At 49.3% G+C, this 14,794-nt stretch overlaps 1 protein-coding gene across 3 annotated transcripts in view; it reads right to left on the bottom strand.

Moving 5' to 3' along the window:
- Positions 1-14,794, bottom strand: part of ANKRD27 (ankyrin repeat domain 27) — a 1,511,294-nt gene that overhangs the window by 1,254,148 nt on the left and 242,352 nt on the right. For all 3 annotated transcript variants that reach the window (XM_069635449.1, XM_069635447.1, XM_069635448.1), the window contains one exon: positions 2,108-2,262. In XM_069635449.1, coding sequence (XP_069491550.1) covers positions 2,108-2,262 — 155 coding nt within the window. The remainder of the gene's footprint in view (positions 1-2,107; positions 2,263-14,794) is intronic.

Genomic DNA, 14,794 nt, shown 5'->3' with positions numbered 1-14,794 from the left:
GTTAATTAGGCTGAATGAGCAAGCTACAAAAAGTAAAAGGGGCCTTGAAAGCGCATCCTTGCACTCTTCTGTATCATTATAGAGCAAAATCTCTATGAAGACGAGGGGCAGACAATTAAATAAGTAACACAACTAAACACAGTAAAAAAAAAAGAGCAACTTCAGACACTCATTTATAAAGAAAAGTAAGGCATTCAATTAAGATCTTCATGGAACTAGGATGCAGTTACGGATAGACCACTTAGCCAAAGGTCCAAAAAAGTCTGAAAATAGATGTATTGCCGCCTAATCCCGATGTTTTGGCAGGATAATACAGTATCGAGAGCAGATTTATGGGGCAAGTTTTCCATTGTCCAGAATTCATTTATCTAATTTAGTTCCGAACACACAGGAGCCTGGAGGGCCGGACATCACACCAAAGCAGGCCTGTGAAGGGTGCAGCGAGCTAAAATGTGGTTGTAGACCCTCCTGAATGGGAGAAATTCCATAGATGAAGCCATTTGAACCAAGTTTGGTCTCGGTAGAAGGGTTCCCACCTCTTTTGCAAAAGCAAGCCATGCCCGATGGTGACTCACCATAACCAAAAGTTACATTAAACATTAGGAACTAGGCTAGAAAAATGGCTGGCTGTTGTGTTAGTTTTTAAGTAAAAAGACACAGGAGTTTCTTGGTCTTTCACTTGTGGTGACATTAAGTTTCTTAGCTCAGAGTGCTTGACGAGATTTGTATCTGCAAACAAATTTTCTTTAGAGACTACTCCCAGGAACCCAAGTTAGCCTGCATCAACGATGGTGCATTTCCAAAGCAGAGTGTGTCCAGTTCATGTGGGACCATGATACAGGCTGGCAAAATGTATATTTACAGACACAGCCGACTAGACATCTGTGGTGAAGGTTATTGTGCCAAGCAATCAAGCGACGTGGCTCCAGGGGGACTTGGTAAGGATGGCACACAGGAATCTAATATATAACTTCATTTAAGGGCACATGAACTTTGGTAAGCAGCCAGGATAGGGACAGAGTAAGCCCCTCTGTCACTTGAGAGCAGACAGTCCACACTCATCCATCTGTTAGCACACGAACAAACTTTCTAAAAAAGATGAAGTCCCTCATTTGAACTTTCCAAGTTGAAAACAATGAAGCTGGCTAAAAGCATAGTTATATAATGCCAAAACAGGACAACACAGAAAGCGTTATACACCTGGGACTTCATACTTCAGGGTCAAAGGTAGACCCCTATACAAAGTGTGACACCTACCATCACCATCATTAACACGAAAACCTTGCAAAGAAAGATTTGGTTCTATCCATTGGTAAGAAAAAGTGTTGTGTCGAGCGAAGAGATTGGGGATGCATAGGAAGCATGAAGGATGACTCCTGGGAGGCAAGATGGAGGACACGTTGTATGACGGTCAAAGAACCCACATCAAGGAGGGACATGCGTGGGGTGCGAAGTTTGGAAAGCAAAACAGACGATGCCCCAAAAGAAACACAGGCATCATAGGGGGAAAAGAAACACACTTGATGTTGACTAGAGCAAGGCAGGTGGTGTTGACAAAAGCAAGACCGGTGACAAACATCCTGTGAGCAATGTGGTGCCTGGTAAATTATTGCGGTTTGATGATAAAAAAAACAGTAATTTGGTTTACACCAGAGCAAGAACCTTCACCCATACAGTTGAAAACGGCAGGCAATCATATGATAGTGGAGCCACAACTGCCATAGAAATATGGATGCCAAATCAGTGGATCCACAGCTTCACTATAGATTGTGATGGGAAGGACACCACCTTTTTGTGTATAACACAACACTGCAGTACCATAGAGACCACCATGCAAGCCCCAAATATTGTTGTAAAAAAGAAAAAACATAGTAAACAAATGTGTGCTTTTGACATAACCTTTTGAATACATATTCAAGTCCACTTGAGTATATCTTTAACAATATTTTAAAAATGCATTGCACATGCTTATAACCCTATACTGTGTTTTATCATTGCTAATTGCACTGATTTGCTGCTTTAAAATATGGGTCATATTTAGCACAACTGTATTTTACCAACCACAGGGAGAGTTTATGTACATCAAATTACAAGTTTAAATACTCACAATGTAATGTCGTAGACTTTTCCGCTCATATTCCTTAAACATATTGTGAAACGATGCAATGATTTTATCAATTTTTTCGGTGTGTCTTCCTAAAAATTCTGTTACATCATCTATGTTTTTCAAAGAATATGGAGTTGCTGGGATAGCAGGATTTTCTGTAATAAAAATACAATGCTCAATGAACAAGCTCAAAATCACCATGAACAGTACATGGCATTTTGTGAATTTGGGTAGGTCAAGAGAAATTTAGAGCTTAAGTAGGATGCTTTTTCAGTTTCAAAGTCGGCACAATAGCCCCTCAGAGGTGGGTATGAATGCAGACAATTATACTGTGTAACTCATTTTCCTAATGAACATAGGTCACCATAATTTGCACCTTGAAATATGCAAACGCACCGGATATAAATATAACTTCCTAAATCTCAACCAACCATCACTTCAAAAAAGTAGGCACGATTGGCATACTTTCAATCGAAATATGAACAGTAATCTCCTTCACATTACTATCGTATGAGTTACCCACCTTAACTGTACTTCACCAGCATTGGAATTTTCTCACAATCGCATGCTTGAATATGAATGAATATGAATATGTCCCCAAGACAGGAATCATCAGTATAAACAAATGCCATAGCAGTAACAGAGTTTTAGTATACCGCTCATCAACCACATTTCAGTGCTTTTTCTTGGGACCAATGAGGAGGAGTCCCTCAGCCTACTCCTCGAGAAGTCATCTTCAGCTTTATTGGGCGATCCTGCTGCATACAAACATCAATTTCACATTTTAGCCTCATAGGAAAGGTGAATGGGTGCTATGAATCTATGAAAGATAACAATGCTGGAGAACGTCAGTTCTAGGCTACACTCTACAGAAAATATTCTACAGCACTCCATCATAAATTTACTTGATTAAAGTGGCACGAGTGGAGATGCTAATAGCGACTTAATAAAAGAGCTGCTATGTATTGTCTGTTCCACCAATTACTTTGATCTTGAATGTACATGATGGCAGTTGTTTTTGATGAACGTGTAAAGAGATCTTCACATTGCAGCTCTGCCGATAGATGCCTCACAAAACATGCAGTTTCTACTGACCCAGAATATTTTCTATAATATATATATTATTATTGGGATGTGAGGATAGCTCAGAGTCAACGCGCTTGTCTTGGAAGCAAGACAGTGCAGAGCAACTCAGGTTCGAATCCCAGTCCCATGCTTAGAGACTGCTCCCCAGTATTAAGACCAATATAAAAGATGAATTAATTATTCAGAAGTTATATAATATGGTTACCCTAATGACATGCACATGCCCATTGAATTCGGTGTGATATTGAGTGCGAGTTGTGCGCTTGCATTATTGTAAAATTGGAGGAGTGCTGTCTCGCTGCCCCCCAGGTCCTACTAGGAAACGCTAATTCAATCATTTCCTAGGGTGTTACGAGCCAGACTTCAATGGATTGGCTCGCTCATTGCTATGACTTTAATTCATCCTATTGGCTCTTTCAACAAGAACTGTCTCCAGGAGCCGGAAGCCTATTTCAACAGCGGGCGGCACGTACTTAGCATCTGCGCAGTTGGACGAGAGCTTTGGAGAGTGCAGTTTCGCTGTCTGCTAGTCAGTGAGTAATTTTACTCGTTCTTGGATTGCAAATGGCAGCTAAAACAAGAAATAAATCGATAAGGTACAATTTCAGGGGGGTGGGGGGTCAGGAGCATCCCAACGCCGCACTGATCGCCGAATTGCTATCGAAGCCAGTGCAACCTAAGTCCTCCCCGAAAAGGTGGTACTTAATCCTAATAAAGAAATGGGTAAGATTACATCTTTCTATCAGGACGCTTCGGCAGCTGCACCTGTGGCAATGATACTCAGTGGAAATACGTCTCCTAAACATGTTGCGCAACCTGCTAATTTGTCCCAAGGCACAACTAGTAACGACCTGCTGTCGTTCGACGACATTGATAATAATTTATTACAGAATCTTTGCTATTCGGTCCAACAAAGTTTGGCAGTGCCAGTGGAGTCTGAGAATCTCGATTATGGACAGGTCACAATCTGGTTGAAGCGCAAGTTATCCGTGCATAGACAAGTTTTGAGGCGCTCAAGAATTCCGATCGTTTATCTACGCCACCAAACCTATTATTGCATTCGTCCCTGCATAGATTAAGTGAGACTCCAATTCAAAGTCAAGCAGTGTACTCAAAAATACAATCCTAATTGGCTTCAGTGCAGTTTGCTTTAAGGATAATGCTAATTCTTGTATCAGAATCTTCGACTCAGCACAGCCACCCGTTTCCTTGTCTAAAAATGAGCCGGAACCTGTATAAACGGATCGGCAAAACGAGACTGTTAATCAGGTCACAAAGCAGAACAACTGTATTGACCTGACTGAAATCATGGACTGCAGCAAAATAAATCAAGATGCCGGCCATCAAGACGTTGTAAATAATATGGCTGAAACTCCTGATAATTTTTACTCTCACAGACAAAAGCGGCTTGCGAAACAAGCCACGGCGAGACAGAGGAAATGGATCGCAAACTATTGATCAGCAAAAGGGCTTTCAACGAGCTAAGAAGAAAGCTGCCCATAGTTAAAAGTAGTAATTAAAGAAAGTGCGAAATTTAACAAGTTGGCTAATTCCCACTCAGCAGAATGAGGATGAAATAGAGGCTATCGTGAACACTGATTTGCCCCAGTACCTATAGGAGACAACTAATCCTGAAGAATTAATGGAGCAGGGGGGGCGTGGCTTGACTCCACGCGGCTGTGCTTTCCGTGAGCTCTGCTCTGAGGGGCCCAAGCAATGCAATTTCTCACATGAAAATGCCGAAATTTCAGCCCGACTCCGCTTGGCAGAAGATCGTAATGAGTTTCTGAGGCGGGAGCTACATTTTGGATCCGAGCCGCATCCCGCGAAGCTCGCTGCTCGACCCCGGAACTACTGTTGTCGGCACCCTCAGGGAAGAAAATGGCGGCGTGCGCCATCCGACCGGACCCCTGAGCGGGAGACCTGTGGAGTCTCTCCCGCTGTGGCAATCCCCTCCCTCACCTGGCGTTCCCCACTCCTCCAGCCGAGGGCTTCGCAAGTTTGCCCTAAAATATGCAGCAGTCCGGGAAGGCCGCCCCAGTGATATGCTCGGCGGTGGGGGGGCGTACAGCGCCGCGACTGGCTGTGGATGGAGCGGCCCTCCTGCCGGGCCAGAGGAGATCGTTGACCCAGAGCTTTGGAGCCCCGGCTGAGTTGGGGCAGACAGAGGCTCCGACCCGCCCTGGACCCGCCGCGTAGCTCTGGCTCTGGAGGATCGCTCGGAGCGGCGGACAGCGTAAGACCTGAGCTCGGCGGAGGGACGAGCGCCGGAGTAGTGGAGCCTTGATCTGCATTGCGGCGCTGGCCCTGGAGAGTCGCTCGGGGCAGCGCTCAAAGGTAACTCCAGCCCGAGAGGGGGGTGGACTGACAGGAAGAGCGGAGGAGCACCCGCGGCTGAGAGCCTGCTTCCGCTGGACTTTGCTGCCCGGCCTCACTCCTGGGGGGCCGCATGGAACTATAAATAGTTTAAAGGAATGGCGGCATATATAGATGCAGGACGGCCTGGTCCTTGACACCAGGGAGGGAGGCCGTGGGGAGCAGAGGTTCTCCCCTTTTTGGGACTGTCACGAGGAGGAGAGGTCCACGGTAACGGACGCCCACAACTGTCCACTTGAGGGTTATGAGTGACAGTAGTAACTGGAGGGAATGTCAGAGGTGGTAAACTGGATGTGATGTGACCTTGCATCTCGTCCCTCTTTTCTTACCTCTGTTGAAGCAGGCTGGGGACCCCATGGAAACATGCCTAAAACCCTTGCCCTATAAAGCGATCAGGAGCGACATCACTGCTGGTTGAACAGAGTTTCATCTATCTTGTGCCTGAGAGACTTTGCACTCCTCCCAACCCCCCCCATGCCACAGATCTGCAATCGGGGAATAAACTCCTTTACCCTACCAACTGATGCTACGTTAAAATGCCAAAGTCGGCTCGTACACACCGGGAGGCCCACACACTCACGTCTAAATCGGGTTGGAAAGGGCTCGGGAGCTCTCTCATCACTCTGGGGGATGCCCAAAACAGCCATAAAAAAGTAGGGACAAGGCATACAAGCCTTCTTGGCCCCACACCCTGCGAGTCCCCCTTCAACACGCTTGGTAACGGCCAAGATCCACCCGGCCCCGTCTTCAATCTTGCCCCAAAACATGGCGATGTCCAGGGAGGATCTAGAGCACATGTTCAGATCTCTCAAACAAGACATTACTCAAGAAATTAAGGAAGAGATCAAAACTTCCAAAGAATCGCTGGCACAATCCCTTGCAGACCTGACTTCCCACCTAGGAGAGATTGAATCCAGGGTCAGTGACTTGGAAAACTCGGCATGGGAACAAGCCCATAACAATGAGACCCTAACAGAAAGGGTGAAGATTATCGAGGAACAGCTAGAGGACATATGGGCTAAGCAAGCCGACCTGGAAAATAGGTCGAGACGGAACAATGTACGCCTCCTAGGAGTTCCTCGACAGATTCCTGATCAGGGCCTAGCCAACTATGTAAAGACTATTCAGATCCCTACTGGACCTCCCGCCAAACGAGGAACTACATTTAGATAGAACCCACCGAGTATACTCATCTGCCCAGATCAAGAGGAACCTGGTACCAGACGTGCTCACCCGAGTTAATTTCTTCAGCCAGAAAGAAGCAATTATGGCGGCTGCCAGGAACTCGGACCCAATACAATTCCAAAGCACGGAGATACAGCTCTTCCAGGACCTGGCTCCCTAAACTCTAGCATGCCGGCGGCGCCTACAGAAAGTAACCTCTTGGTTGAGAACCCAAAAGGTCAGTTATCGATGGAGGCTCCCCTGCAAACTGATCTTTGACTTTCGAAACCGGCACTATATAATTACTTCTGAAGAGGAAGCGAGATCCCTGATGTCGGAGGATCCTGATAACGGAACACCGAATCCACAGGCTCAGACCGCGGAGAGATCTACCCCACACGCTTTACCAAGGGCTGGACGAGGGAGAACTCGGCAGCGACACCAACCCGCAGTGAATTCTTCCCAGGGATCAGAAATAGAAAAAGCCCCCCCCACAGAACGTGCCCATCCTGGTATCGAGTGAACAGAAAGACTGGGCCGACGACTGACTACCACAATGAACTCAGAATCCTGCTCCATGAGGGTGAGTTTATACTAGAGCCCTTCACCATGGCCAGATCTCTTCCTGGTTAAATTACATACCATGTACCTAACTGAGGCTCCTCGATCTCTGTGACTGTCCTCCTCTCTCTTGGGGGACTCACACAAGAGCTCTCCACTTCCAACCTTGGGCGCGAGACCATGAAACAACTGGACACTCTGAACACAACCCAATGCCTTGAACGAACACAAAGGACTACTGGCATTTCCACGTGTTAATCAGGTCGGGCGCCCGAGTGGATGGCGCCTTGACCTACCTTAGATTTGGTTAAACTTAACTCTGGGGATGGGATTGGTACATTCCAAGACTGAGGCAAATTGGTTATCTTGTTTTGTATGCTTTTACTTTGATTTTCTGTTTGAGTTCAACCAGAAATGCTTTATTTGGTATTATCTCCCCTCTCACCACAGATTTCTTAACAATTACACTGCATTGAGCTCCCTGACCAGACGCCTAATGCCTAGTTCTTTGGGAGGAAGGAAAGGGAGACGAAAACCCATGCGACTACAATATGGCAATCCCGAGTTATAGATGTATTTCCCTTAATGTGCAGGGCCTGAACTCCCCCCTGAAACGAAAAGCACTCCTGCACAGACTGGGATCACTAGATGCAACATTCTTATTTCTTCAGGAGACCCACCTACGGCCTGCAGATGAATTCTGCCTTAACGACAAGCTCTATCCCACTGAGTTCTTTGCCCCAAGTGGCCTAAAGAAATGAGGGGTTTCCATCCTAGTGCGCAGGGGGACTTCCTTTAAAACCATGGAGATTGTGCGAGATGAAGAGGGGAGGTTCTTGCTGGTCAACGTCATGTTGGATGGTCGTAAAATCACATTAGTTTCTATATATGGCCCCAATGCCAATCAAGACCTGTTTTTTATTAAACTGTTGAAAGCTCTATTTGACCATGCTGAGGGAGAAGTAATCATGGGCGGTGACTTCAATGCGGTGGTTAATCCCCTAGTTGACAAGACCCTCCCACCGATGCTGAATGACGGGAACAATTTTAGAGCCTTGACCTCCCTTGCTTAACCCTTTAAGTGCCAAGGGCAAGGTATCTCGTCCTTGAAAGTGCACACGCAGTGCCAAGGACGAGATAGCTCGTCCTTTTAGGCACCTTGTTTTGAGCGATCCCTGCAAAGCAGGGATCGCTCAAAACTGTAATCCAACACCGGGGCTATGTGAGGGGGAGGTCCCCCCTCACAGCCAGGGGGCTGGATTACCTTCAGTTTCACGTCGGTGTGCGTAACGCACGTCGGCGTGAAACTGAAAGTAAATTCCCCGCAGCATCCATTTCGGCTGTTCGGGTTCCCCCCTTTCCAAGGACACCACATATATGAGGCATTGCTGGTCACGGATCGGCGCAGAGCGCTCGATCCGTGACCAGCAACCCACTAGACCACCATGGATCCGTTTGTGAGGGGGGGGAGGGGGCTGCCTCAAGTAAGCAGCCCTCTCCCCCCTCCCGGCCCCCAAAGCATGGGGGCACATGCATGAGAACCCTGGGGCAGATGGCTGACCATCTGCCCCAGGGGAATGAAAAAAAAAATGAAAGTATGTGGAAAGGGGATGGGGGAAGGGGTGGGGGGCCACTAGCCACCATGGATTTTTTATTGAATAAAGGGGGGGGAGGGATGCCCCCCCCACCGAAGTAGAAAGGGACACCCCTTGTAACCCTCCCTGGGGGCAGATATCTGCTCCTAGGAAGGGGCATCTGACCCCAGGGAGGGATGCATGAGGTGGCCCCCCCCCTATCTGCCCCCAGGGTGGGTTGCATGAGGTGGGGCCCTCCATTTGGGGTGGGGGGGGGGTTGAGGGCCACCCCCCGTTGCGGTACATCATGCGCTGCCAATTTAGGGTGGCCCTCAGCCCCCCCAAAAAAGCAGCTGTGAATTTGTATTTTGTTTTTTGTTTACCCTACTTTGCTTGGTGCAGATGGCCACATTAGTGTGGCTATCTGCCCCCAGGGTGCCCAAACCCTACTGCCCCATCTATTGGGGGTCCTGCCCCACCTTTTGGGGTGGCCCTCTCCCCCCTCACCCCAAATGGAGGTGGGGTGTACCTCACGCAGCCGTTTGGAGGAGGCCCAGGGAGGCCTGCATGAGGTGTGTCCCCCAGCCATTGGGGGTGGGGTGGGGGGGCACCCCAAAAGGTGGGGCAGGACCCCCAATAGATGGGGCAGTAGGGTTTGGGCACCCTGGGGGCAGATAGCCACACTAATGGGCCCATCTGCACCAAGCGAAGTTGGGTAAACAAAAAAAATATACAAAATCACAGGCTGCTTTTTAGGGGGGGCTGAGGGCCACCCTAAATTGGCAGCGCATGATGTACCGCAACGGGGGGTGGCCCTCAACCCCCCCCCAACCCCAAATGGAGGGCCCCACCTCATGCAACCCTCCCTGGGGGCAGATCTCTGCTCCTAGGAAGGGGCATCTGACCCCAGGGAGGGATGCATGAGGTGGGCCCCCCCCTATCTGCCCCCAGGGAGGGTTGCATGAGGTGGGGCCCTCCATTTGGGGTGGGGGGGGTTGAGGGCCACCCCCTGTTGCGGTACATCATGCGCTGCCAATTTAGGGTGGCCCTCAGCCCCCCTAAAAAGCAGCCTGTGAATTTGTATTTTGTTTTTTTGTTTACCCAACTTTGCTTGGTGCAGATGGCCACATTAGTGTGGCTATCTGCCCCCAGGGTGCCCAAACCCTACTGCCCCATCTATTGGGGGTCCTGCCCCACCTTTTGGGGTGGCCCTCTCCCCCCTCACCCTAAATGGAGGTGGGGTGTACCTCACGCAGCCGTTTGGAGGAGGCCCAGGGAGGCCTGCATGAGGTGTGTCCCCCAGCCATTGGGGGTGGGGGGCACCCCAAAAGGTGGGGCAGGATCCCCAATAGATGGGGCAGTAGGGTTTGGGCACCCTGGGGGCAGATAGCCACACTAATGGGCCCATCTGCACCAAGCGAAGTTGGGTAAACAAAAAAGAATATACAAAATCACAGGCTGCTTTTTAGGGCGGGCTGAGGGCCACCCTAAATTGGCAGCGCATGATGTACCGCAACGGGGGGTGGCCCTCAAACCCCCCACCCCAAATGGAGGGCCCCACCTCATGCAACCCTCCCTGGGGGCAGATATCTGCTCCTAGGAAGGTGGCCCTCTCCCCCCTCACCCCAAATGGAGGTGGGGTGTACCTCACGCAGCCATTTGGAGGAGGCCAGGGAGGCCTGCATGAGGTGTGTCCCCCAGCCATTTGGGGTGAGGGGGGAGAGGGCCCCCAAAAATGGTGGGACAGGCCCCCCCAGTGGGTGGGGCAGTAAGGTTTGGGCACCGCGGCGCCAGATTGGCACACCAATGTGACCCTCTGCACCAAGGGGAGTTGGGTTACCAAAGGAAAAAAATGAAAATGGTGGAACGCTTTTTAGGGGGGGCGGTGGGGCACCCCAAAGAGTCAGGGAATTTTCTATTGGGATGGGGCGTTGACCCCCTCCCCCCCACCCGCAATGGAGTGGGTGCCAAGTCATGCAGCCCTTCCTGGGACCAGATATCTGCTCCTAGGAACAGACGCCTGAGCCCAGGGAGGGGTGCAGGACAGCCCCCCCCTTATCTGCCACCGGGGAGGGCTACATTTTGCTGGTGTGACCGTAGGTAACACATATTCTTTGTTTTGTTTGCAGCTTTTTCTACCCGAGCAGCTGCAACGTTATGAGAGTACTGTTTTTTATTATTCTATGGTTAGGGCCCACTGTCAGTGGGGTGGGTGAGACTGGGGCTGGATTGTTGGTGGTGTGGGTGGGAATGGCCCGTCTGGGCAGATCACCTCCAACTGCCCTGGAGTTGCGGCTGGGCTGCATTACAGCTTTTCCCTTCGGGGAGGTATTGGCACACTGCCGAGACTCCTTGGTGGGGAGAAGCTGTAACGCAGGGCAGCCAGGGCTCCAGCAAAGTCGGCGGTAATATCCCTGGCCTTGGGCACCCTTCTCCCATGTGGGTCTTTGCTGGTGGTTCTGGGTATTACATTCTGGGCCGATTTGCGTAAGTCAGACCTCTGTGGATTCCCACGGGTGTCCTCTTTTGGGAAATGCATGGGGTTCCCTGTTTCCCTTGCTGGCTGCGACACCCTAGGCCCAAATCTGTTGGTTGCCCACATGAACAAAATGGGCAGGTGCGAATGGCTTGGGGTTCCCAGTCGGTTACCCTTTTCCGTTTTGCGCACCCGGTAGGTGCACCCACACATGTGAGGTACCGTTATCATCGGGACACGTGTGGGGACGCGGGAAGGTAGGCCACGTGTTGGCGGTGTGTTTCGGTGGGTGGCCAGAGCGAAATGTCTGAGAATTGTCTTCATTTCCGGCCAATTTCAGAGACAATTCCCTGTGTCCACTCACCGAAACACGTCGCCAACAGCAGGTGTCATACCTTCTCATGTTCCCACAGGTGTCCCGACGAAAACGGTACCTCACATGTGATCGGTGCACCTACCTGGCCGCCAAGGGGAAAGCCTAAAACACAAGTAACCCCAAGTCTGTTTTCAGAGGGAAATCTCAGACATTGGGGCGTGTTTCCATGGGTGCGTCGAGCGAAATGTGCGGAAAAAGCGTTTTTTCCCCCACATTTCGGACTTTGCAGGGGTGTCTGGGTAAAAAAATCTGGGGCGATGTGCGCAAATCACACCCCTGCGGATTCCCACGGGAATCCTCTTTTCGGAAATGCATGGGGTTCCCGGTTTTCCTCGGTGGCTTGGACACCCGAGGCCCATATCTGTACGTTGTGCCGGTCGGCAGAATGTCTGAGATTTCCCTCTGAAAACAGACTTGGGGTTACTTGTGTTTTAGGCTTTCCCCTTGGCGGCCAGGTAGGTGCACCCATACATATGAGGTACCGTTTTCATCGGGACACCTGTGGGAACGCGGGACGGTAGGCCATGTGTTGTTGGGGGCGTGTTTCGATGGGTGCGTCGAGCGAAATGTGCGTAAAAAGCGTTTTTTTCCCCACATTTTGGACTTTGCAGGGGTGTCTGCGTAATAAATTCTGGGGCGATTTGGGCATATCATACCTCTGCGGATTCCCACGGGTGTCCCCTTTTCGGAAATGCATAGGGTTCCCTGTTTTCCTTGGTGGCTTGGACACCCGAGGCCCATATCTGTACGTTGTGCCGGTCGGCAGAATGTCTGAGATTTCCCTCTGAAAACAGACTTGGGGTTACTTGTGTTTTAGGCTTTCCCCTTGGCAGCCAGGTAGGTGCACCCACACATGTGGGGTACCGTTTTCATCGGGACACCTGTGGGAACGCGGGACGGTAGGCCATGTGTTGTGTTTGTGTGGTTTTCATAACGTTTTGACCCATTTGCTGGAGCCCTTTGTCTCACAACCCTTTCTTTTCCCAAATGTGACCTACATTTAGTCGCTGCTTTAGCCACCATACACTTTTGTAACCTGCACAAGTCACCTACCCTTGAAAAGGTCTGCCTGTGCTCTTTCAAAAAATGTATGGCTGCCGTTCCTCACCACATTGGTTTTTCCCAATTTACACATGCTAAGTGCGTCTGGTCAGGCCGTGAGCGTAACACTCCTGTGTACCATGGCTCAGTGTTTGGCTTGTGGTATTGCTTGTTTTGTACAAACACTACAAAAATGGTATGCTCTCCTAACTGCAAGAGTCGGGGGAATGTAGCGGAGCATTGCTTTTCTCAAAATTCATAGAAGCCATTGCCGTACCAAGCCAACCATGTCCAACACATACCTTTTTTTTCAGTCATTTTCCCGCTTTTCCCCCATTCGATGGCAGTTTCCCCTACCTAGTTGTTGCCTAACCTATGCAAATCACCCCTTCCTAAACTTGGAATTTTGTCTACTTTTCAGAAATATATGCCTTTCTGTCCTCCAATTTGGCTTTCCTGCCCTTTTCTTCCATTCCGTCCATGCATGTCCAATTGGCACAAATGGCAAAAATCGTCTACCTCTCACAAAACGGTTGATAACCCCATCAAAATAATTTTTTCCCATTTCCACTCAACCTGTTCCTGAAAGCCAACACATTGGGGAACTCAGCACAGCAAACCATTTGTTCCTAGCTCTTACAAGGAAAAAACCACAGGCTTCTTTGCACATCATTTTATTGGCATTTTTTTAAAAAACCCAAAATTTTCTCACTTTTTCCTTATTTTCTCTCACCCCCCTACAGCAACCTGGGATTCATGTGGGAAAAAAAAGGAGCCAAATTTGGCCGAGATATCTCATGTAACAAAAAAGTTACAAGCCATTGAATGGCCACATACCAAAATCACCAAAAAAGGCTCTGGCACTGGAGAGAAATACCCATGGCACTTAAAGGGTTAAAGAACATTCCCTGATTGAAGCTTGGAGGTATTATCATCAGGAGGAGAGGGACTATACTTACTTTTCAGCTGTTCATGGGGGATTCTCCAGATTGCACATGTTCTTTATAGCGGACTCACTCATCCATGAGGTTGAGGAGACAGATTCTCCCTGAGGCGCTTGCAGACCATGCCCCAGTTCTACTAACCATAGCTTCCCCACAAGCTATCCCTCACTCAACTCCCACCTGGAAGATTAATGACTTCCTCTTGGAGGATCCAGTGACCTGTGCCCACATTTGAGAATCCTTAGACCTCTACTTTAACGAGAATGATACCGATGATGTGTGTTGGGGCACGGTTTGGGATGCAAGTAAGGCGGTAATTAGGGGCAGCGCAACAAAAGAAAGCTAGGAGATTGCTCCAGGAACAGCTAGAGGGTGAAGTCCCTTGGTCGGAGCACATACATAAAAGGAAGCCCTCACGGAGCGCACAACGAGACTTCCGTGTGGCAAAAAAAGCTCTTGAAGCTCATCACATGGGGAGGGCAGCATATTGCATGATGCGCACCAAACAATTCTTTTATAGCAAGGGTAACAAGGCCAACAAACTATTAGCGGCTAAACTAGGGAACCTGACACGACAGAACAGGATTGACCACCTAAGGGATAAACAGGGTAAGGGCACCACATCCGATTTCTTCAGGGAACAGGCAGCCCCTCAGAGGAGATTTGCAATCCACCAAGAGGTTTCTAAATGCAGCAACCTTACCACAACTCCCGCACGCCCTCCAGGAACCCCTAGAAGGCCCAATATCCTCTGAAGAAGTAGTATCAGCGATAAAAATCACTCCCTATTGGCAAGGCTCCGGGCCCAGATGGCTTCACAAATAAGTTCTATAAAACCTTTTGTAAGGATCTCACGCCACATCTCACAAGGCTATTTAACAAATGTTGGGAAACCGGAACGGTCACACAATCTATGGCAGAATCTAGCACAACTTTAATTCTGAAGCCAGGGAAGGACCCTGTAGAATGCTCATCCTATCGGCCCATAGCCTTGCTCAATACGGATGCCAAGATATATAGCAAGATTATAGCACGGCGACTGGGAGGGATCTTGCCCACGCTAATAGACAGGGACCAAACCGGTTTTAT

This window comes from Ambystoma mexicanum, chromosome 1q (genome assembly GCF_040938575.1).
Source record: "Ambystoma mexicanum isolate Mex_15411 chromosome 1q, UKY_AmexF1_1, whole genome shotgun sequence".
NCBI lineage: Eukaryota > Metazoa > Chordata > Amphibia > Caudata > Ambystomatidae > Ambystoma > Ambystoma mexicanum.
The sequence above is the reverse complement of the archived record's forward strand: the minus strand, read 5'-3'. Positions and strand labels throughout refer to the sequence as shown.